The 22,397-nt window shown below is 44.2% G+C and overlaps 1 protein-coding gene across 1 annotated transcript; it reads left to right on the forward strand.

Moving 5' to 3' along the window:
* The first annotated feature begins 749 nt into the window (after nucleotides 1-749).
* LOC112232403 (GON-4-like protein) lies at nucleotides 750-22,207 on the forward strand. The gene is made up of 28 exons (XM_024399414.2): nucleotides 750-861; nucleotides 1,525-1,808; nucleotides 1,952-2,053; nucleotides 2,290-2,495; nucleotides 2,699-2,773; nucleotides 5,849-5,899; nucleotides 5,999-6,049; nucleotides 6,412-6,507; nucleotides 6,809-6,925; nucleotides 7,082-7,279; nucleotides 7,815-8,013; nucleotides 9,727-9,828; nucleotides 9,954-9,994; nucleotides 10,161-10,279; nucleotides 10,745-10,955; nucleotides 13,148-13,234; nucleotides 13,403-13,580; nucleotides 13,771-13,921; nucleotides 14,159-14,309; nucleotides 16,012-16,128; nucleotides 16,396-17,634; nucleotides 17,755-17,839; nucleotides 18,204-18,385; nucleotides 19,543-19,740; nucleotides 19,932-20,075; nucleotides 20,274-20,602; nucleotides 20,750-20,852; nucleotides 21,106-22,207. Exons 2-28 carry the CDS (start codon nucleotides 1,538-1,540, stop codon nucleotides 21,226-21,228), a joined length of 4,926 nt encoding a protein of 1,641 aa, XP_024255182.1. The 5' UTR covers nucleotides 750-861; nucleotides 1,525-1,537; the 3' UTR covers nucleotides 21,229-22,207.
* The last annotated feature ends 190 nt before the right edge of the window (nucleotides 22,208-22,397 follow it).

Raw genomic sequence — 22,397 nt, forward strand, 5'->3', positions numbered from 1 at the left:
TAGAGGCAAAAGTAAGAATCTCTGGATTAACCATCTAATATTAACTAAATGTAGTAATAAAAAAATTGGCAACATTTCTTTAAATGGACAATTCTGTGAACTGTCTTGTGCAAGTTTTAAATTGTCACAATACCTGTTAGCAAAGGTGTCAGCTAGAGATGACGTGCAGGAGCTTGCAGGGATTATGTCTACTTTGATGCTAATTAGCATTTTCGAATCTGAGAGTAAATAGAACCGAATAAATTTATAAAAGTCATCTTGTCCTGGAGAGATTTACATGGTTATCAAAACGTCACGCCAGGGTAAGCCTACACAAAACACTACCCTTATTTTGAGTGTTTATTAAATTTAGGGACCATTTCCCTTTTTGGGGGGTATAATGACACCACTGTGGGACTCTATTCCTTCTCAGTGTATGAGTCAAGAAAGTGCCTATATTCCTATATACGATATTACATATAGCAAGTCAATTATCTCACATCTCTGAAAATATTTGTAATGTTGTACTTCTTGTTGACGAAATTCATGCTAATGTTGGGTTTTCGAGCTAGCGCTCAATAGACTCCCATTCCCTCTTTGAAGGAGAGCTCTCCTTGTCACATAATCACCCAGAATAATAAACTCCCATTCCCTCTTTGAAGGAGAGCTCTCCTTGTCACATAATCACCCAGAATGCACCGCGCGGCCCATTGACGTCGCATGGGCAACGGACACAATGGGAGTTAATACGATTCGAAATTGAGTTTCCCATCTCCTCAAAAGTGTATCTGACAGGAATGAACTCAGTGTTGCACCCGGAAACATAATGTTAGTTGTAGTTTTCTGCGTTTACTGCTGATGGAGCTAGCGGTTTTGTGGCGGGTAAGATGAAGTGTTGTTTTGAAAACTCCTATTCATCAATTAATTTGAACATAGTAACGTTATTCGCCTTTTGGGAAATTTGTTTGTTTAAATGTTGTTCTGTTGAGAACAATTTCCAAGCTAGTATCAAAGGCAGTTTGTTAGCTACTTAGTTAGCTAGCTTAGGTTGCTAGCCGTCATACCATCACAACTGGCACTATGAGGATGCCATTGCCACTGATTGATGCCATGGCCAACACCACTCACTCAATGAGAGCTAACAGTTGTCAACTAAAGCTAACTGTATGCAAACGTGTTCATATACATACCACCTCTAGCTAGCTAACGTAAGTACTTTACAGAAGGAGCTGGGCAGATAAGTATTTACATTTAGCTTTGAGTGTTAGCTAATACTAGTAGGAGTAACGTTAGCTAACACTAGTGCCCATATGTGTACAAAACATAGTGTGCGTCTCATTTAAACCAATCTGAGCTGACAGGTAAAATCGAATTATCTGTACTTACAAGCTAGGATATTCTATTCTGCCATATGGCTTCCCCCCATCTTGTCAGACCAGTGCAGATCAAAGGGTCCAGAGGACACAAGGATGGGGAGATACTTGAGACTAGTTGTACATGCACACCATAAACTCTTTCCATGGTTGTTCTCAATCAATCTCACAGATGGTACTACACAATGAGTCTGGTCCGCAAACGCAAGTCCAGCTCTCTCAAAGGCGGCCCTGCCAAGTCTATTAGGACAGGGAAACTACAGTCTACTAGAACACCAGCATCCTACAATGCATCATCACCACTCAGAACAGAGGCCAGTGCCATCGGTACCATTTCCACAGAGGAGAGAGTCCCGGAGATCCATGGGACATCATCGCCATGGAGACGGTCTCCCAGGTTCAAGAGTCATGGCCTGATTGGCCAGGTTCCCAGCTCAGACCTTCTAGTTGCTGAGGGTAAGTAGAGGAAAGGGAGATGGGCAAAGGAGAGTAGTTCTCACTTCACATTTAGCTTTTAATGATACGTTTTATCTATGTTTTGTGCCTCCTACCTAAGCAATTGATATATAGGTAAATATGTGAGGCTCTTGGCTTTGCAGGATCTCCAGGTCAGGTAGAGAATGAAGAGGAGGCAGGCCAATGCAGCCCTGCACAGTGCCCCCCTCAGACAGAAGAGGAAACAGACCTGGTCATCACAATGGGTGAGGAGAACCTATATCTATTAACTGCCCGCCCTTAGCAACTAATACTGAAACAGTACTCACATCTTGTATACAACATGAACAAGATAAGGAACGGTGCACAAAATGACCTTGGAGCAGGACCTTATCCACAATCGATCCTGAAGTTATCTCAGCTAACCATTTTCCTTTTATAGTATGAGTAAAGCATACTGTAGGAGGGCAAGACTGATTGACTCTCTCTCCTTCTCTGTCAGATGACAGGCAGGGCGGGGGACACAAGGGCAGCAGGAAGAAGGGAGGGGTAAATAGGAAGAAGAGAGCTGCGGACGGAGAGGTGGGGGGCGGAGAGCAGGAAGGGGCCGGTCCAGAGCTGGAGATTGACAGGGAGCTGGACCGTGAACTAGAGAACAAGTCCAGACAACACAACTTGACCACGGCCAACGTCCGCAACATCATTCATGTGAGTGCAGAGAGGGACCACTCACTACGACCCTACCACTAACTCACTCATAGCTGCAACCTTGCCAATGTTACTTATGCAGCTAGTGTGGCCTGTGGAAATGTTGATTTCCTACAAAAACAATTTGCCTACAACCTCACATACTGACAGACAAATACAGACAGACTGATTGTAAGCCTTGTTTTTTGACCTTTGACCCACAGGAAGTGATCACCAATGAGCATGTGGTGGCTATGATGAAAGCCGCAATCAATGAGACGGAGGCCGTGCCTGTCTTTGTGAGTGTCAACCATTGCATTTCCATGTCCAAATGAAGACTTCTTCAGTTGGTTTCAGTTGAGAATTCAGTCTCTGTGTGCACTTAAATTTAACATCTCTTTTTTTTTTTTTTTTAATCAAATCAAATTTTATTTGTCACATACACATGGTTAGCAGATGTTAATGCGAGTGTAGCGAAATGCTTGTGCTTCTAGTTCCGACAATGCAGTAATAACCAACAAGTAATCTAACTAACAATTCCAAAACTACTGTCTTATACACAGTGTAAGGGGATAAAGAATATGTACATAAGGATATATAAATGAGTGATGGTACAGAGCAGCATAGGCAAGATACAGTAGATCGTATCGAGTACAGTATATACATATGAGATGAGTATGTAAACCAAGTGGCATAGTTAAAGTGGCTAGTGATACATGTATTACATAAGGATGCAGTCGATGAAATAGAGTACAGTATATACGTATGCATATGAGATGAATAATGTAGGGTAAGTAACATTATATAAGGTAGCATTGTTTAAAGTGGCTAGTGATATATTTACATCATTTCCCATCAATTCCCATTATTAAAGTGGCTGGAGTTGAGTCAGTGTCAGTGTGTTGGCAGCAGCCACTCAATGTTAGTGGTGGCTGTTTAACAGTCTGATGGCCTTGAGATAGAAGCTGTTTTTCAGTCTCTCGGTCCTTGCTTTGATGCACCTGTACTGACCTCGCCTTCTGGATGATAGCGGGGTGAACAGGCAGTGGCTCGGGTGGTTGATGTTCTTGATGATCTTTATGGCCTTCCTGTAACATCGGGTGGTGTAGGTGTCCTGGAGGGCAGGTAGTTTGCCCCCAGTGATGCGTTGTGCAGACCTCACTACCCTCTGGAGAGCCTTACGGTTGTGGGCGGAGCAGTTGCCGTACCAGGCGGTGATACATCCCGCCAGGATGCTCTCGATTGTGCATCTGTAGAAGTTTGTGAGTGCTTTTGGTGACAAGCCGAATTTCTTCAGCCTCCTGAGGTTGAAGAGGCGCTGCTGCGCCTTCTTCACGATGCTGTCTGTGTGAGTGGACCAATTCAGTTTGTCTATGATGTGTATGCCGAGGAACTTAAAACTTGCTACCCTCTCCACTACTGTTCCATCGATGTGGATAGGGGGGTGTTCCCTCTGCTGTTTCCTGAAGTCCACAATCATCTCCTTAGTTTTGTTGACGTTGAGTGTGAGGTTATTTTCCTAACACCACACTCCAACGGCCCTCACCTCCTCCCTGTAGGCCGTCTCGTCGTTGTTGGTAATCAAGCCTACCACTGTTGTGTCGTCCGCAAACTTGATGATTGAGTTGGAGGCGTGCGTGGCCACGCAGTCGTGGGTGAACAGGGAGTACAGGAGAGGGCTCAGAACGCACCCTTGTGGGGCCCCAGTGTTGAGGATCAGCGGGGTGGAGATGTTGCCTACCCTCACCACCTGGGGGCGGCCCGTCAGGAAGTCCAGTACCCTGTTGCACAGGGCGGGGTCGAGACCCAGGGTCTCGAGCTTGATGACGAGCTTGGAGGGTACTATGGTGTTGAATGCCGAGCTGTAGTTGATGAACAGCATTCTCACATAGGTATTCCTCTTGTCCAGATGGGCTAGGGCAGTGTGCAGTGTGGTTGAGATTGCATCGTCTGTGGACCTATTTGGGCGGTAAGCAAATTAGAGTGGGTCTAGGGTGTCAGGTAGGGTGGAGGTGATATGGTCCTTGACTAGTCTCTCAAAGCACTTCATGATGACGGAAGTGAGTGCTACGGGGCGGTAGTCGTTTAGCTCAGTTACCTTAGCTTTCTTGGGAACAGGAACAATGGTGGCCCTCTTGAAGCATGTGGGAACAGCAGACTGGTATAGGGATTGATTGAATATGTCCGTAAACACACCGGCCAGCTGGTCTGCGCATGCTCTGAGGGCGCGGCTGGGGATGCCGTCTGGGCCTGCAGCCTTGCGAGGGTTAACACGTTTAAATGTCTTACTCACCTCGGCTGCAGTAAAGGAGAGTCCGCATGTTTTCATTGCAGGCCGTGTCAGTGGCACTGTATTGTCCTCAAAGCGGGCAAAAAGTTATTTAGTCTGCCTGGGAGCAAGACATCCTGGTCCGTGACTGGGCTGGATTTCTTCTTGTAGTCCGTGATTGACTGTAGACCCTGCCACATGCCTCTTGTGTCTGAGCCGTTGAATTGAGATTCTACTTTGTCTCTGTACTGACGCTTAGCTTGTTTGATAGCCTTGCGGAGGGAATAGCTGCACTGTTTGTGTTCGGTCATGTTACCAGTCACCTTGCCCTGATTAAAAGCAGTGGTTCGCGCTTTCAGTTTCACGCGAATGCTGCCATCAATCCACGGTTTCTGGTTAGGGAATGTTTTAATCATTGCTATGGGAATGACATCTTCAACACACGTTCTAATGAACTCGCACACCAAATCAGCGTATTCGTCAATATTGTTATTTGACGCAATACGAAACATATCCCAGTCCACGTGATGGAAGCAGTCTTGGAGTGTGGAGTCAGCTTGGTCGGACCAGCGTTGGACAGACCTCAGCGTGGGAGCCTCTTGTTTTAGTTTCTGTCTGTAGGCAGGGATCAACAAAATGGAGTCGTGGTCAGCTTTTCCGAAAGGAGGGCGGGGCAGGGCCTTATATAGTCGCGGAAGTTAGAGTAACAATGATCCAAGGTTTTTCCACCCCTGGTTGCGCAATCGATATGCTGATAAAATTTAGGGAGTCTTGTTTTCAGATTAGCCTTGTTAAAATCCCCAGCTACAATGAATGCAGCCTCCGGATAAATGGATTCCAGTTTGCAAAGAGTCAAATAAAGTTCGTTCAGAGCCATCGATGTGTCTGCTTGGGGGGGGGGATATATACGGCTGTGATTATAATCGAAGAGAATTCTCTTGGTAGATAATGCGGTCTACATTTGATTGTGAGGAATTCCAAATCAGGTGAACAGAAGGATTTGAGTTCCTGTATGTTTCTTTCATCACACCATGTCTTGTTAGCCATAAGGCATACGCCCCCGCCCCTCTTCTTACCAGAAAGATGTTTCTCATCTACCTCTTAGGAACCCAAGATGACACGTTCCAAATTCAAGGAAGTGGTAGAAAAAGGAGTGGTGAGTTCACTGCCTCTAGTGTGTGCGTTTTAGCATATATTTAGATTTGCCATGTTATGCTATTGAGCCTCTTGAAATTCAATCTTTGTGTAATTTCAGGTAATTTCCACTTGGAACATCTCACCCATTAAAAAGGTCAATAAAGAGAAGGTAAGGGGATACCTAGTCAGTTGCACAACTGAATCCATTTAACCCAACACAATCAGAGAGGTGCGGGGTGCTGCCTTATTCGACATCCAGGTCATCGGCGCCTGGGGAGCAGTTGTTGTTGGTTAACTGCCTTGCTCAAGGGCGGAACGGCAGATCTTTCCACCTTGCCTTCTCAGGGATTCGAACCAGCAACCTTTCGTTTACTGGCCCAATGCTCTTAACCTCTAGGCGACCTGCCACCACCAATGAAAATCCATCAATCGTCCTGCTAATGCTGTTAAAGTTTAGTATCAAACACTTAATACCTGACTGGAAAGTATGGCACCGTACTAGAAAAGGCTGAAGTGCTTGTCCATTTTCAGGCCCCACAGTTTGTTGACATTCAACTAGCGGAGGAAGACTCCTCTGATGAAGAGTACTGCCCCGACGAAGAGGAGGAGGACGAGACAGCAGAAGATGTAAGAGATTCATAGGATTTGTCTGTGTCTTGTTGTGAGCTTGTTGCCTGAATTATTATTATTTTTTAAATCTTTAATGCATTGTAAGGCATTCATCATGCTTACGGAGTCATTGTTGTAGTTAAATAACCTATACAAAGTGGTTCCACTGTATCACCTTTAGAATGCCATAGATACATTATGATTGTATATTTCAGTTCTTTAAATAGAAAATGTGTTATTTCTTTCTATCTCTCTCTCTCATATATATATATATATATATATATATGTGTGACTGTATTGAACTTTGTGTGTGTTGTAGACATTTCAGGAGAGTGACATAGAGAGCATGGCCTCGTCTCCTAGAGGAATCAGAGGAGGCTTCCACAGGGGAATACACACACAGTGGGACGACGACAGGAGCGTCAGCCCCATGCAGGTGACACACTCTAAAATACAATTTTAAAGATTTCTTTATTTGTAAAAAGATTTTTCTTAGAAAAATCCAGAATATTGCCTTTTGTAAATAGCATAATATGCTCTTGTTATTCTATTCTTGTGAGATATGTTTATGGAACTCCTCCTTTCCTCTTAGGTCCAACGCAGCAGGTCCAGACACCTGACGGTGGAGGTAGTCCCCATGGGCCCTCCCCCTCCCCCCCAACCTTCCTCCTCCCATGGCCTCCAGGGTCCTTCTACCACCAGGACCCCTCCAGACTTCAGCTTCCTGGAGAAGCTCCATGCCGTCGAGGAGGAACTAGCCATCGGTCCAGTCTGCCTGGAGCCCTACCAGGTACCAGGGCGATTCCACGCCATGATAGGACGAAAATATTTGCGCTGTCTCAGATTGTTCGGGCAATTCTCACATAGAAACCTAATTGGGAGGAATGATATTTCACATGCTTTTTTTTGTTGGGAAAATCTTAATTTTAGGTTACTTTTTAGACCTATACTGTACATGCCTCCTGTAAAACCCTATGATTTGTGAACCGAACATGATACATACAAACTCTTGGTGTCATTATCCTCCTTATATTGTGCTCTAAAATGTCTAAAAAATGTCACATTCATTTATTCAGCATTTATAATTATTAATATCTCAAATACCCTAATTGATTTTGTTCATTGTAAGACATATTGCTGAGGACAATATACTCTATCACATTTACAGTGGGGGCTCTCTGCTAATACTGACGGTATGATTTGATCTGGTAACCTCCTGCTTTTGCTCTCCCAACCCTGTCCACCTCTCCATATTGTCTTTCCTATGTCTGTTCCTCCCTATTCCTCTCCCTCCACCACCCTCTGTCTCCCTCCCCCTATCACAGCCACCCATGGCGGACGGTCTGATGGCGTGTCGTACTCGTTCCAAGAGGCCCCTCCGGGACGTCCCCATGGGCCAGCTGGAGGCAGAGCTCTGTGCCCCCGACATCACGCCTGACATGTACGGGTGTGGCTCCGCCCCCGAGGACCTTGAGTGGACCCACTGGCTTCAGGGCATCATGACCTCTGACATGTACAACGATGGTGAGGGGGTGGAGCGTGTGTGCGCTGCTCAATTCCAAATCCACTCCAAGCAACTATTCTCGGCAGCTAGTGTAGATGGGACATTCTCACGAAGCTGTCAAAAAACAAAACCAATTCTCAAGTGTCATTTTTCACAAAATGTCCTCTTGAATCACTGCGATTAGGATCTGTACTTATCTATTTCATAATTTATTATAGTTTTTTTTATCATATGTGTTTTACCAACATTTTCACAAAATTCTCATTATCCTATAAGTTCAAAAATAACAAATCAATATTCCTAAGAATTTTTACATTGCTCCCCTAATGAGTTAAACATAACACTGAAAATAAAATTAGTATTTTTCCCAATTTGAGCTCTTCAGCCAGTTCTGTAATGAGAAGGACAAGTGGGGTAAAAGGGGTGTTTTGAAAATATAAACCTAATTCTGAAGACCCATAAGCAAATAAGTTAACTTATGGGGGCGGCAGGTAGCCTAGTGGTTAGAGCATTGGGCCAGTAACTGAAAGGTTGCTGGATCGAATCCCCAAGCGGACAAGGTTAAAACCCTGTCATTGTAAATAAGAATTTGTTCTTAGCTGACTTGCCTAATTAAATAAAGGTGAAATAAACTTTGGGAAACAATTACCCAGATGTGAAAGGACTGGATATAAGCACTATGACAATTCTATTCTATCTATAATCAAATCCAACTTTATTTATACAGCACATTTCAGACAGGAAAAAAACAAATGAAAATAAAAGCTGAAATATTTACAAACATAAAATATTGAACAAAAATATAAATGCAACTTGATTTTTACTGAGTTATAGTTCATAGAAGGAAATCAGTCAATTGGAATAAATAAATTAGGTCCTAATCTATGAATTTCACATGGCAGGGGTGGGTGGAGCCAGGTCCAGCCAATCAGAATGAGTTTCTTTTCCACAAAAAGGCTTTATTACAGACATACTCCTCAGCACCCGGATGTCGTCCTGGTCTGGCATGGTTACACGTGGCCTGCAGTTGTGAGGCCGGTTGGATGTACTGCCAAATTCTCTAAAATTATGTTGAAGCCGGTTTATGGTAGAGAAATTAACATTCAAATCTCTGGCAGCAGCTCTGTTTGACATACCCGCAGTCTCCCTCAACTTGTGTTGTATGACAAAACTGCACATTTTAATGGCCTTTTATTGTCCCTGGCACTTTAATCAGCTTCTTGATGTGCCACGCCTGTCAGGTGGATGGATTATCTTGGCAAAGGAAAAATGCTCACTAACAGGAATGTAAACAAATTTGTGCATTTGAGAGAAATATGTTTTTTGTGTGTATGGAACATTTCTGGGAGTTTTTTTTATTTCAGCTCATGAAACATTTGACCAATATATTTTTTTGTTCAGTAGTTGAATAGCCCTGTCATAGCTCAGTATATATCAGCGATGGGCAACAGTCCTCAGGGGCCTGATTGGTGACATACTTTTGCCCCTGCTAACACTCCTGATGCCAAGAATTAACTAATGCAATTAGTTTAATCAGTTGTGTTAGTTTAAAGGGCTGAGGGAAAATTGACACCAATCAGACGAACGAGGACTGGGCCCATCTCTGATCAACGAGGCCCATCTCTGATCTATATAATATATAGTGTTACTACTCTCTGACTTACTGACTCTTGCACACAAACTGTTGCACTCTGTTCCTCTTTCTCAAATGTCCATTCTCTTACTCTTTTCAGAGGAAGGCGACGATGATGACGACCCGGAGTATAACTTCCTGGCAGAGATCGACGAACCCGACGTTGAGGATTACCGTAACGACCGAGCCGTCCGCATCCCCAGTGAGTTACCATGGGGACCCTAGGGACGGAGCTGCCTAGCAGCCAAGAGATGGAGTCAACTCATCTAGGCTGTGACCATGTTGGGCGCTGACCCTCATCTCCCATTCTTCGTAATTATTTTTCAGAAAAGGAAGTGAACCAGTTGATGGAGGAGTTGTTTGAGACCGTAAGAGATTCTGTGTTGTGTTGTTTCGTTAGCCTCTTTCTTTACCCCTGTGTTTCTGTTGTGTGGTTGTCTATGTGTTTATGTTGTCTGTGTGGTTGTCTGTGTGTTTATGTTGTCTGTGTGGTTGTCTATGTGTGGTGTATTTATCTCTCTCTGTGTGTTCCAGTTCCAGGATGAGCTCACTGCTCAGGAGCAAGATGAGGAAGGACACGAGGAAGAGGAGGAGAGGGAGGAAGAGGCGCCTGCCCTGGGGAAGCCCGCCTTCAGTACCCCACCAGATATCCCGTTAGTATACCCGCACACTTGTGCACGTCATATACACACTGTTCTGCTGTTGTTTTTGTTACGGTGTCATCTTCACAAGTGTGCGACTCTGCTGCAGGAAGTTTTGGGGTCAATTGAATTCCATTTCTCAAATCAAATTTGTAATTGTGTAGACTAACAGTAAAATGCTTAGTTACGGGTCATTTTCTAACAATGCAGTGTTAAAGAAGCAACAAAAATGAAATAGTGACACAAGGAATAAATACACAGTGAATAACGAATTCATTCAAAATGTAATTCTGAATATTAATGTCAACCTCTAATCTCAACCTTCAACTCACCCACCAACCTTTATACCTTCAACTCACCCACCCAGTGACATTTTTTCAATCTCCAATCACAACCTTCATACCTCTGAGTGACAACGTTCAACCTTGTCTGATTTGACCGCTGTATAGCTGACCCAGTTTGACCTTTGATCTCTAGGTTGGGGGACCCCATGGCGGTGGTGACAGCAGGGCGCTACCGTACGGTGAAGGAGCAGCTGGCCGCCATCCGGCATCACCGGGCCCTGCTGGAGAGCCAGGGCCTTTTGGCCCCCAGGGCCCTTGTCACCAAGCCCCGTGAGCCCCCACCTCCATTCACCCCCACCCTCTCCCACTGCCAGAGACTCCAACTGCAGCAGCAAGTCCAGCAGGTCTGTGGTCTTTGTTTTGTGGTTAATTCCACAAATTCAATTCTATTTAAATTCCCTGTCCCTGTAAATTAATTTAATTAGATTCAAATTCCAGGTCAGTCTTTGAATTCAGAGATGATTCAATTCCTCTCAATTCCAATGTTGGGTAAATTCCAAGAATTCTATTTCCAATTAAATATTATCCCAAACAATTACACAAGTATGAATTAAATAGCCTCAGGCTTTCGGGCTGATTATGTCACTGTTTAGACAGCCTAGCTATACTATAAATATAGGAATACATGTTGAAATAATTGCAGTCAATTGTTTTATACTAAGTGCATAAATTCCATTAACTGGGAAATTTACAAATATTTAATTTCAATTCTAAATTCCAATTGAATTCAAATTCTCCACTTCATGAGTGAATTGAATTTCAAATTAAATTGGAATTGACCTGAACCCTTCTTTGTTACAGTTGAAGTCGGAAGTTTACATACACTTAGGTTGGAGTCATTAAAACTCGCTTTTTAACCACTCCACAAATTTCTTGTTCACAAACTATAGTTTTGGCAAGTCGGTTAGGACATCTACTTTGTGCATGACACGTGTAATTTTTCCAACAATTGTTTACAGACAGATTATTTCACTTATAATTCACTGTGTCACAATTCCAGTGGGTCAGAAGTTTACATACACTAAGTTGACTGTGCCTTTAAACAGCTTGGAAAATTCCAGAAAATTATGTCTTGGCTTTAGAAGCTTCTGATAGGCTAATTTACATAATTTGAGTCAATTGGAGGTGTACCTGTGCATGTATTTCAAGGCCTACCTTCAAACTCAGTGCCTCTCTGCTTGACATCATGAGAAAATCAAAAGAAATCAGCCAAGACTTCAGAAAAAAACATGTAGACCTCCACAAGTCTGGTTCATCCTTGGAAGCAATTTCCAAACACCTGAAGGTACCACGTTCATCTGTACAAACAACAGTATGCAAGTATAAACTTCATGGGACCACGCAGCCGTCATACCGCTCAGGAAGGAGACCCGTTCTGTCTCCTAGAGATGAGCGTACTTTGGTGAGAAAAGTGCAAATCAATCCCAGAATAACAGCAAAGGACCTTGTGAAGATGCTGGAGGAAACAGGTACAAAAGTATCTATATCCACAGTAAAACGAGTTCTATATCGACAATAACCTGAAAGGCCGCACAGCAAGGAAGAAGGCACTGCTCCAAAACCGCCATAAAAAAGCCAGACTACAGTTTGCAACTGTACATGGGGACAAAGATCATACTTTTTGGAGAAATGTCCTCTGGTCTGATGAAACAAAAATAGAACTGTTTGGCCATAATGACCATTTGTTATGTTTAGAGGAAAGGGGAGGCTTGCAAGCTGAAGAACACCATCCCAACTGTGAAGCACGGGGGTAGCAGCATCATGTTGTGGGGGTGCTTTGCTGCAGGAGGGACTGGTGCACTTCACAAAATAGATGGCTTCATGAGGATGGAAAATAATGTGGATATATTGAAGCAACATCTCAAGACTTCAGTCAGGAAGTTAAAGCTTGGTTGAAAATGGGTCTTCCAAATGGACAATGACCCCAAGCATACTTTCAAAGTTGTGGTAAAATGGCTTAAGGACAACAAAGTCAAGGTATTGGAGTGGCCATCACAAAGCCTTGATCTCAATCCTATAGAAAATTTGTGGGCAGAACAGAAAAGTGTGTGCGAGCAAGGAGGCCTAGAAACCTGACTCAGTTACACCAGCTCTGTCAGGAGGAATGGGCCAAAATTCACCAAACTTATTGTGGGAAGCTTGTGGAAGGCTACCCAAAACATTTGACCCAAGTTAAACAATTTTAAAGGCAATACACTCAATTAGTATTTGGTAGCATGTAAACTTCTGACCCACTGGGAATGTGATGAAAGAAATTAAAGCTGAAATAAATCATTCTCTCTACTATTATTCTGACATTTCACATTCTTAAAATAAAGTTGTGATCCTAACTGACCTAAAACGGGGAATTTTTACTAGGATTAAATGTCAGGAATTGGGAAAACTGAGTTTAAATGTATTTGGCTAAGGTGTAAACAACAACAAAAATATCTAAATCAACCTACGTAGTAAAATCCTGGTCAATCCTGGAATCACAATGAAGATAACCTTTGTTTGTTTCTTGATCAGTAATGACTGTATTTTCCTCTGTCTGCAGCACGTCCAGCTCTTAACCCAGGTCCAAATGTTGACCAGCCCGGTGGCTGCACTGCAGAGCGAAGCTGCCACCACCAAGCAGTTCCTGGTGAGAGAGAAACATACTGACAAACACACTTTCACTGGTGCCTTCAGCTGCACCAACTTATAAACATACTCTCATTCTCTCTCTGATACTCCCACCATATCTCCCTCCTTTTCATCTCTCTCAAAATATATATATAGTTAATGTACTCCTTCCCTACCTCTTTCTCAGATGGAGTTAAAGATGTTTGCCCAGCGTGGGGAGTTGACCCGGGGCCCAGTGGAGCCAGGGTTCACCAGTGTGTTCAACGCCTGTAACCTACAGGGGGCACTGTCACTGCTAGAGGAGCTCTCACTGTCCCCAATCCCTTACCAAGAAGCCCCTAACGAGCCACGAACACGCAGGAGAGGTAAGTGATCGCGAGAGCAATGGCGATAGTCAAATTGATGAGGTAAAGGTGACTTCTGACACACATATACTCTGTTTCATTACAACATACCCGTCTCAATTGAAAATATTTGGACTCACTTAGGATGTTGGGCCTAATTCATGTTTGTTTTAATCTTTCTCACACTAACTGGTTCGTTGTGTGTTACCAGTCCGGAAGCATCCGTCGATGCCCCCCCAGCTGGCATGGCTGTTTGCCACGCGGCCCGTGTTCCTGTACCCTGAGCTGCTGCCCCACGTCAGCCTGGACCCAGCCCTGCATTCTGCTCGCTCCGTCAGCATGTTCACCGCAGGAGAGGACTGGTAAGAATCACCTATTAAATATAATGACTAAACGTTATACCCGCCTAGAATGCCCATTTTACACTGTATATGCTCTGTTATATGCACACCGTCCTAAACCAATTTGTTTCCGTAGTCCGTAAACTTGGAATCTGAATGAAATTGATTTCTGTATGCTTTTTTGTGTTAACAACTCTCTGAGAAATAAACTAAGTCCGTAGGCTGAGTCTTTTGCTCTTTGCCATTTTGTTTTTCCAGCCTGATCGTCCTGGGCCTGAGGAACCTGGGGGAGACCCTCCAGCCCAAGGAGCTGCTGTGTCACTACCTGCTCCGTGCCAAGAAGGTCTCTCAGCTCCGTGACCACATTTTGGAGAAGTGTAAACCCACCCATGCCAACAACGTCATCAAGGTAGAACCTGGATCTACAAATTCTATACAGTATTACTAAAGTAAGTGTTAGTGGGACTATTTATTGTTTGGGGTAGTGCACACATTTTTCTAAATGACTTGTTTTTAGTTAGTTAGTTTGCTAGTTTCTTTAACTTGGACCTGTTCTATAGGCCAGGAGAGATTACAATCTACACTCTAGATTTCTTCACAAAGACATACAGTGGCAAGAAAAAGTATGTGAACCCTTTGGAATTACTTGGATTTCTGCATAAATTGGTCATAAAATTTGCAACAATAGACAAACACAGTCTGCTTAATCTAATAACACACAAACAATTATACTTTTTCATGTCTTTGTTGAACATACCATGTAAAAATTCACAGTGCAAGGTGGAAGAAGTATGTTGAACCCTTGGATTTAATAGTTAAATAAAAAATAACTGGTTGACCCTCCTTTGACAGTAATAACCCACTCCAGAAGGCATATTTTCTTCTGTTGAAGCCATTCTGTTGTTGATTTACTTCTGTGTTTTGTATCGTTGTCCTGTTGCATCACCCAACTTTGTTGAGCTTCAATTGGTGGACAGATAGCCTTACATTCTCCTGCAAAATGTCTTGATAAACTTGGGAATTCATTTTTCCGTCGATGATAGCAAGCTGTCCAGGCCCTGAGGCAGCAAATCAGCCCCCAACCATCTTTCTCCACCATATTTTACAGTTGGTTTTTATGTTGGTGTGCTGTGCCTTTTTTTCTCCACACATAGTGTTGTGTGTTCCTTCCAAACAACTCAACTTCAGTTTCATCTGTCCACAGAATATTTTGCCAGTAGCGCTGTGGAACATCCAGGTGCTCTTTTGCGAACTTCAGACGTGCAGCAATGTATTTTTTGGACAGCAGTGGCTTCTTCTGGGGTGTCCTCCAATGAACACCATTCTGGTTTAGTGTTTTACGTATCGTAGACTCGTCAACAGAGATGTTAGCATGTTCCAGAGATTTCTGTAAGTCGTTAGCTAACACTCTAGGATTCTTCTTAACCTCCTTGAGCATTCTGCGCTGTGCTCTTGCAGTCATCTTTTCAGGACAGCCACTCCTAGGGAGAGTAGCAACAGTGCTATCTCCATTTATAGACAATTTTTCTTACTGTGGACTGATGAACATCAAGGCTTTTAGAGATACTTTAGTAACCCTTTCCAGCTTAATGCAAGTCAACAATTCTTAGTCTTCTGAGATCTATTTTGTTCGAGGCATGGTTCACATCAGGCAATGCTTCTTGTGAATAGCAAACTCAAATGTTTAGTGTTTTTACAGGGCAGGACAGCTCTAACCAACATCTCCAATCTCGTCTCATTGATTGGACCACAGGTTAGTTGACTCCTGACTCCAATTTGCTTTTGGAGAAGTCATTAGCCTAGGGGTTCACATACTTTTCCCAACCTACACTGTGAATGTTTAAATGATGTATTCAATAGAGACAAAAAAATACAATCATTTGTGGGTTGGTAGCTTAAGCACACTGTGTTTGTCTATTGTTGTGATGAAGATCAGATCAAATTTGACGACCAATTTATGCAGAAATCCAGGTAATTCCAAAGGGTTGACATACTTTCTCTTGCCACTGCATCCACTAACATGAACTAATACTCAACTAAATGTTAGCGTTGACCATCAACAATGCGAACGAATGGGCCTCAAAAAGTGCCTCTCCCTACGTCTTTTTCAGGCCTACCGGCTCCAGAAGTTGGTTCAGCCCATGCCAGTGGCCTGTGAACGAGTGAACCCGGGTGACCTGCGCCCCTCAATGGAGAGAGAGGAGAGAGCCATGCCCGGATGGCTGGGGGTACCAACCAACACTTAGAATACTACTGCTTGATCCCAATCACAAATCCACACCTAGGATAGTTAGAAACTATATTGTTGGCTATCTAGCATTCCAATTTTCTTAGGGGAGCTTCTACCATATTGCAAACACTTATTGTCTGCTAACAATAAAGGTTGTTTCGGACTGAAAGTTTGTTTGTATCAGTTAAGATAAAGTCAACTTTGTTTGGATATTTGGATAACTAAATAGTTCATATTGATTTAAATACATGTTCTATTCCTACAGAGAAGTTTGCCTTATATCTACGAAGCAATCGAAGATCTCAACAGCTCGCCAGATACAGAAACCATGTCGGCCTGTCAATCAAAGAAAGCCCCACTCAACACGCTTCTCTTCAGTTCTTCCAGGACCTTGGACTACAGCTTCCCACCTGCGACTCGCTACCCGCCCCAACTCCCCGACAGCCTTTCATTCCAGCGCTGCGGCTTCAGGCGCTGTCACCCTCCACCAGACTGTGACCTCTCGCTGTCCCTTGCTGTATCGCACAGCGCCCCCCACAGTCTGAAAAGTGGAACTAGACGCTCAGAAAATAATTTGCAGACGGGTGCTGTGATTCAGCACGAACTGCAACCCATCCACCCTGCAACATCCAAACCTCCTCCTCTTCAGCATCCCACCAAGCCTCATCTGAAACATCCCCTCAGGCCTCAACCCAAACCTTCCCAGAAGCCCCTGCAAGTCATTCTCAATTTGCCTGCCCCAGTGGCTGCAGCTGTCCTTTGTCCCGCTCATTCCGCCAGGGTATTGGCCTCCCGATTGTCCCATTCCGCTCCATTGGCTGAAGACCAGGTTGCTGGGAAGTTCAGCACGTTCGCCAACCTCCGCAGGCTGCCCAGGCTGCTGCCAGCTCCTCCACCCAACAACAAGAACCCTCCACAAACAAACCTGAATACTGTGACCCCTAACAGTGGCGCAAACCTCTTTTGGTTTTCACATATGAATAGTAGAACCGCCTCCACTAGTACCGAAACCCAAACCTCTGTCTCTCCTACGAGTCCTATCGAACAATTCAAGGACAAATCCTCCAGGACCAGCCGTCGGGTGACGAAGGAACTCAAAAGCAGCCTGAAGAGTGAGGGTCAGCCCCAGCCTTCAGCCTCCCCGGAACCCCCTGCCCTGGACCAGGCTCTGATCCCTGACGACTATGTCACAGCTGTAATGGAGGAAGAGGGGAGAGATGAAGAGAAAGAGGACTGTGGCAGGGAAGAGGAGGATGGGGATGATTTTGGAATGACCCTCCTGGCCCTGTCTGAGTCCTCGGCCAGTCCCCCGGGGAGCGTTGACTGCATTGACCCCATGGAGGAGTCAGAGGAGGTGCAGGAGATAACGCTGACCCTATCACCTAGACCGTCGGGCATGGGGGACGGAGGGAGAGAGGGTGACGAGGGGATGGGAGATCAGGAGGTAGAGGAAGCGGTATCACCGGCCTCTGAGGTGTCCACGTTGTCCGTGCCAGAGCTGCAAGTGAGTGAGATCATGTGACACGTTGATATTACAACATATTAATAAATTGTATTTACCAAGTTCTTTACACGTATATCACACGCCTCATAGTTTTGGTTTGTGTGTTATCTTGCCTTTTAGGAGACAATGGAGAAACTGTCATGGCTGGCGTCGGGGGGGAGGTCAGAGGACTCGGAAGAAGGCGAACGATCAGGCACACCCTCAGGTTAGCGTCCCGCCAATCTTTAAAAACCACAACATGTAGGGGGACACACACAGTTTTTCCACTAGGGTCTTTTTCAGCAGCAGTGTCAAAGTTAGCAAGGGCGGCGGATGCACTCTTCCTGGGGCATATCTATAGGTCTCCATTATAAATATTATACATTTTTTGCAGTATAGGCCACACTTTGCAGAAGCAGCCGCTGCTAAATGTGTATAGGGGGGAACACTTCACATAGAATTGAATAGGTTTATGAAATATATCAATGCTATCAGATTTCTACAAAGTCCTAGGGGTCTGTTTGGAATTAGGGGGGAGTCTTTCTCTTCTCCCATCTAACCACACCAGCTGGATTTGATGTCCTTCCCAGGCTGCTGTAGTAACACCCCCAACCCTCCCAGCTCAATTCACGAGCAGCATCACACGGGAGAAGTTGGCAGCGAGGGCATGTCCAAAATCCCACCATTCCTCTGTGACTATGACGACGTACTCGACAGCGACCCCCTGAGGGAGAAGAAGGAAATGGCTTTCGCTCAGAATTATCTCAACAGGGTAAATAATAATTTATTTTATTTATAAAGCTCATTTCTCGCACCCAAAGTGCTTAAAAGGCTTTGGGCTACATTTTCTGTCTGATTAACACCCCTTAGCATTGAGCGAAGTTGGCCAAAATAACCATTTGAAATGGACTGGGGTAGCATTCAATCCGATATTACATCGGAATAAGGCAGCTTGCGATTGCATGCAGTGTATCACTTGCAATACGTTGTTGCACTATTTACAGTTATAGCCACCCTCTCATCAACATCATTTAGATTTCTGCCTAAATAGACATACCCAACTGTGATTATTTTTCCTGAGATGGCTGTTAACAACTGTTGCGTAGTTTCAGAAAGGTCTGGAACTCACCTTTCTGGTAAAAAAAAATAGAGTTATAAATTGCTGAGGTGTACTCACTTTGAGGACACAAGTTCAAGTACGTTGCACTAATATCAGATTTTTCATAATGATTTCTAAATATAGAAACAATCCAATTTTAAGCGACTTACTATAAGATTTCACCTTAGAACAGTGAATGATCCTACTTAGTGACAGTACTTATTGGCACAAGTTCATATAACTGACGAGAGACCTTTCTCCTAAACGTCCACTGAGCGGCGCAGAGACGCCATTCAAATGTGTGCAGATTTGTTACAACTGCAGCTTCGAGCAGGAATTAATTTCGGCCATCTGTGACCCAAGAGAAAGTGGTCTTGCTTAAATTCTATGAAATGTAGTCTTTTCCTGTTGAGAGCTGTCAATCTGACTGAGAATATCACAGTGAAATGAAACCTCAACTGTTGTATTCGCTAGACTGTCCCCTTTCATATACCATCTCCCAGGCTGGGCTCAGTCACTCAGAGGAAGAACAAATCGATTATTTGTCTGGATAGGCCAGAAAATCACTCCTTATGCAAATGTGGGGTCTAAAACCTGACACTTCAAGTCAGCGCCTCTGAAAGAGTGGTAGCACAGAGCAGACAGATGGGGGTTTCTGGCACTAGAAGGAACAGGACCTTACGACATTCACAGAGCACTTTGTACACCAGAATGTCAGTCGGAACCAGTCCAGAACTGCCCAAAATCTCCTATATAGGGACTTAACAGCTAAGACGTTAAGAAATCCTTAATCCTACTGCAAATATAACTCTCTTGCTCTTTATGACCAGGTGTGCCATGCCCTGCAGGAGGTGCCGGGGCGTGTGAAGGAGTTTCTGGAGGTACTCTATGAGTTTGAGCAGGACGGAGATGAGCACACCTCTGTGGAACTCTTCACCAGGCTAAAGCCTGTTCTGAATGAGTGGCCGGAGCTGCTCCGAGACTTTGCTGCCTTCCTCCATCTCGAACAAGCCCAGGAGTGTGGACTGGTATGTGCTGGCTTGGTCTTCTATTCACTTTGTAAATACACACTTAGAAACTTGTCGTGTGTGTGTGTGTGTGTGTGTGTGTGTGTGTGTGTGTGTGTGTAATTTCATCAAAACTAAAGCCCATTGGTCTGTTATCTGTGTGTGACAGACAGTGGTCAGTGTTAATATTCCTTCTCCTCCACCTGCCGTAGCTCGCAGAACAGCAGGCATTTGAGCGGAGCCGGCGCTTCCTGCGACAACTGGAGCTGAGTTTTGGGGAAACCTCCTCGCACTACTGCAAGATAGTGAGCGTCCTTCAAGGAGGCCCTACTCTCAGCCCTGCTGGCATCAAGGAGGTGTGCTGGGGGGTGCTACATTGATTTCACATGAGCAGCATGTTCTACTTTTTGTCTTGGAAAACGGCAATATAACATAATATCAAAGCTAGCGAAGCAGATGGGAGTGAAATATCATAGTGGAGGAGGGTCCATTTATTCATCAGATTCGAAAGGTAGTTTATTAGGACATTAGATGTCTCTTTCTCTATCTTTCAGATGAAAGCGCAGGTGGCCACCCTTCTCCAAGGTCACACCCACCTGCAGGGTGAGTTCTGGGGGTTTTTCAACACGCTCCACATACGGCCCTCGCTACAGTGTCAGACTGAGAACAGAGGCTGTGGTGATGTGACCAACACAAACTCCACTTCCCAGAGGTCATCAGCAGCAAATGCCAAGAGATGCCAAGGTCCTAAAACCCCAAAAGCCAAACGAGTAAGGGAGGATGAAGCGGACGAGGAGAAAGAAGGGGATCGCTCTAACCGCCCAGTCTGTGCCAAAAACATCTCGCTTACACCCAGTGGAGAGAAAGTCATCCTCTGGACCAGGTTAGAGCCATTTTTCTCCTGTTGTATGCTCGTTTAAGGTGTGTGGTGCAAAGTGTATTCTACCATTCTGGTGGATTGTCAAATAGATGCTTCGCAATAGAAATAATTGTATTAAATCTGGTTTCATTTATTGTTATGTTTTAACAGGGAGGCGGACCGTGCCATCTTGACTGCCTGTCAACAGAAGGGAGCTAATAAAAACACCTTTCAGGCTGTCTCCACCCAACTTGACAACAAGACAGCCAATGAGGTGAGCGAGAACCACACCCACTTCTATTTCTACCCCTTACCACTTCCCATAGCCCCACTATGGGGCTGAAAGAACAGGATAGAACCATAACCATGTTACTTCCTATTTAGATCTGTGAAGGGCCAGCAGCTAGACCAATGGGTACTAAAATGGAATTGGGTCTGTGTGTGATTTTAAGATGTTTCCTTTGAGGAGGTGGCCATTTGACCCTTTTATCCCTTTACTGTAACTTCCCTAAACATGTCTCCTCTAGGTTGGTGCCCGTTTCCAGGACCTCATGCACCTGTTCCGTTTCTCCACGCAACGGGTCTGCTCCGATGAGGACGTTAGTGACACAGAGCAGCCAACCAGCAGCAGAGAGCCAGAACTGGACTGAACCGGACCCAACACCAAGGCTGCGATCAGCAGGGGAAAATGTGGAACGTTCAAATGGACATATACTGAGCGTGGCCCAGGGGAGGAGTACTGTTATAACAGTCAGCTGGACTGACCTGGGAGCAGTCCAAGCTACAGAAAAGGAGGAGCACTTGATTTAACAATCTCTGAATACTTGGCTGGGACTGTATAAGAATCTCTGACTCAACACTGTAGGGGACTGCGAAGACATGTCTCCCTTTGATGGCACTATATGGGTCCACTAATGAGAGGATTTTTTACTATTATGTGCATGAGTGCCATGTGCAGGCCACATGAGGTTCCTGGTGCTATGAACCATGTAGGTGGGAGGAGGTGCAGCAAATGTGAAGTACAATTGTCTTGATTGTATAAAAAAGACAGATTGCAGAATGTGTTAGTTTGGTCGTGGCTCCACATAATATTTAGTTTGCTGTTGAGGGGATTTCAATGAAAACGGACACATATACAGTAGCACAATCATGTTGAAATGATCAGCTGAAATATATATGTAATATTTTGTTTAAGGGGAAAACAGGTAATTGATTTCCAACAACCAGGTCAGGCCCCATGCATAAGCGACATAGTCGGTCGCCTTGGGATCTCAACTTACTGTTACTTAAACTTACTGTTGAGTTAGAATAGTAGAATACACAAGGTGCAATTTCGAAATTTGGCTGTGCATCAGCAGTTTTTCTCATATCAGTTACTGACAGTCACTAAATTAGCTATGTCAGCTAACCATTTTTAGATTGGTAAATTAGTCTTGCCAGCCCATTCTTGCCTAGGGCAGCCCTTTTTCCAATTGTACAGTTTGCCATTGTGTTTTGTAATGAATCTACTGGTATTGAGTGGGTGGGCAATTGTGTATATTTGAATAAAATGTGCACATTTGTTTTACAGTGGTGCCTTCCAGTTTATTGTTGTGTTGAAATAAAACATGAATGTGATTCTTACTTATACTATTTGATGTCTGTAAATTGATGGCGTATATTTGGGACAGGTGCTCTTGTACTTGAACTGTATGAAGCCTGTCATTTGGTCATGTGTGATGATATGGACCTTGGTTGCACTATGATTGACATCAAAGTGGACCGATGTACTACTTACATCGCATCAATGTATGTACTCATCGACCAATGACAAGGTCAG

This window comes from Oncorhynchus tshawytscha, linkage group LG13 (assembly GCF_018296145.1).
Source record: "Oncorhynchus tshawytscha isolate Ot180627B linkage group LG13, Otsh_v2.0, whole genome shotgun sequence".
In the NCBI taxonomy this organism is placed as follows: Eukaryota; Metazoa; Chordata; class Actinopteri; order Salmoniformes; family Salmonidae; genus Oncorhynchus; species Oncorhynchus tshawytscha.

What these genes read in the sequence shown, in the direction of transcription:
- LOC112232403 (XM_024399414.2), top strand. Translation starts at nt 1,538, where the DNA reads ATGAGTCTGGTCCGCAAACGCAAGTCCAGCTCTCTCAAAGGCGGCCCT. An exon ending in CGGAGGCCGTGCCTGTCTTT is followed by an intron (nt 2,774 to 5,848) that starts GTGAGTGTCAAC and finishes TCTACCTCTTAG; the next exon opens with GAACCCAAGATGACACGTTC. An exon ending in CTCTGACATGTACAACGATG is followed by an intron (nt 8,014 to 9,726) that starts GTGAGGGGGTGG and finishes TACTCTTTTCAG; the next exon opens with AGGAAGGCGACGATGATGAC.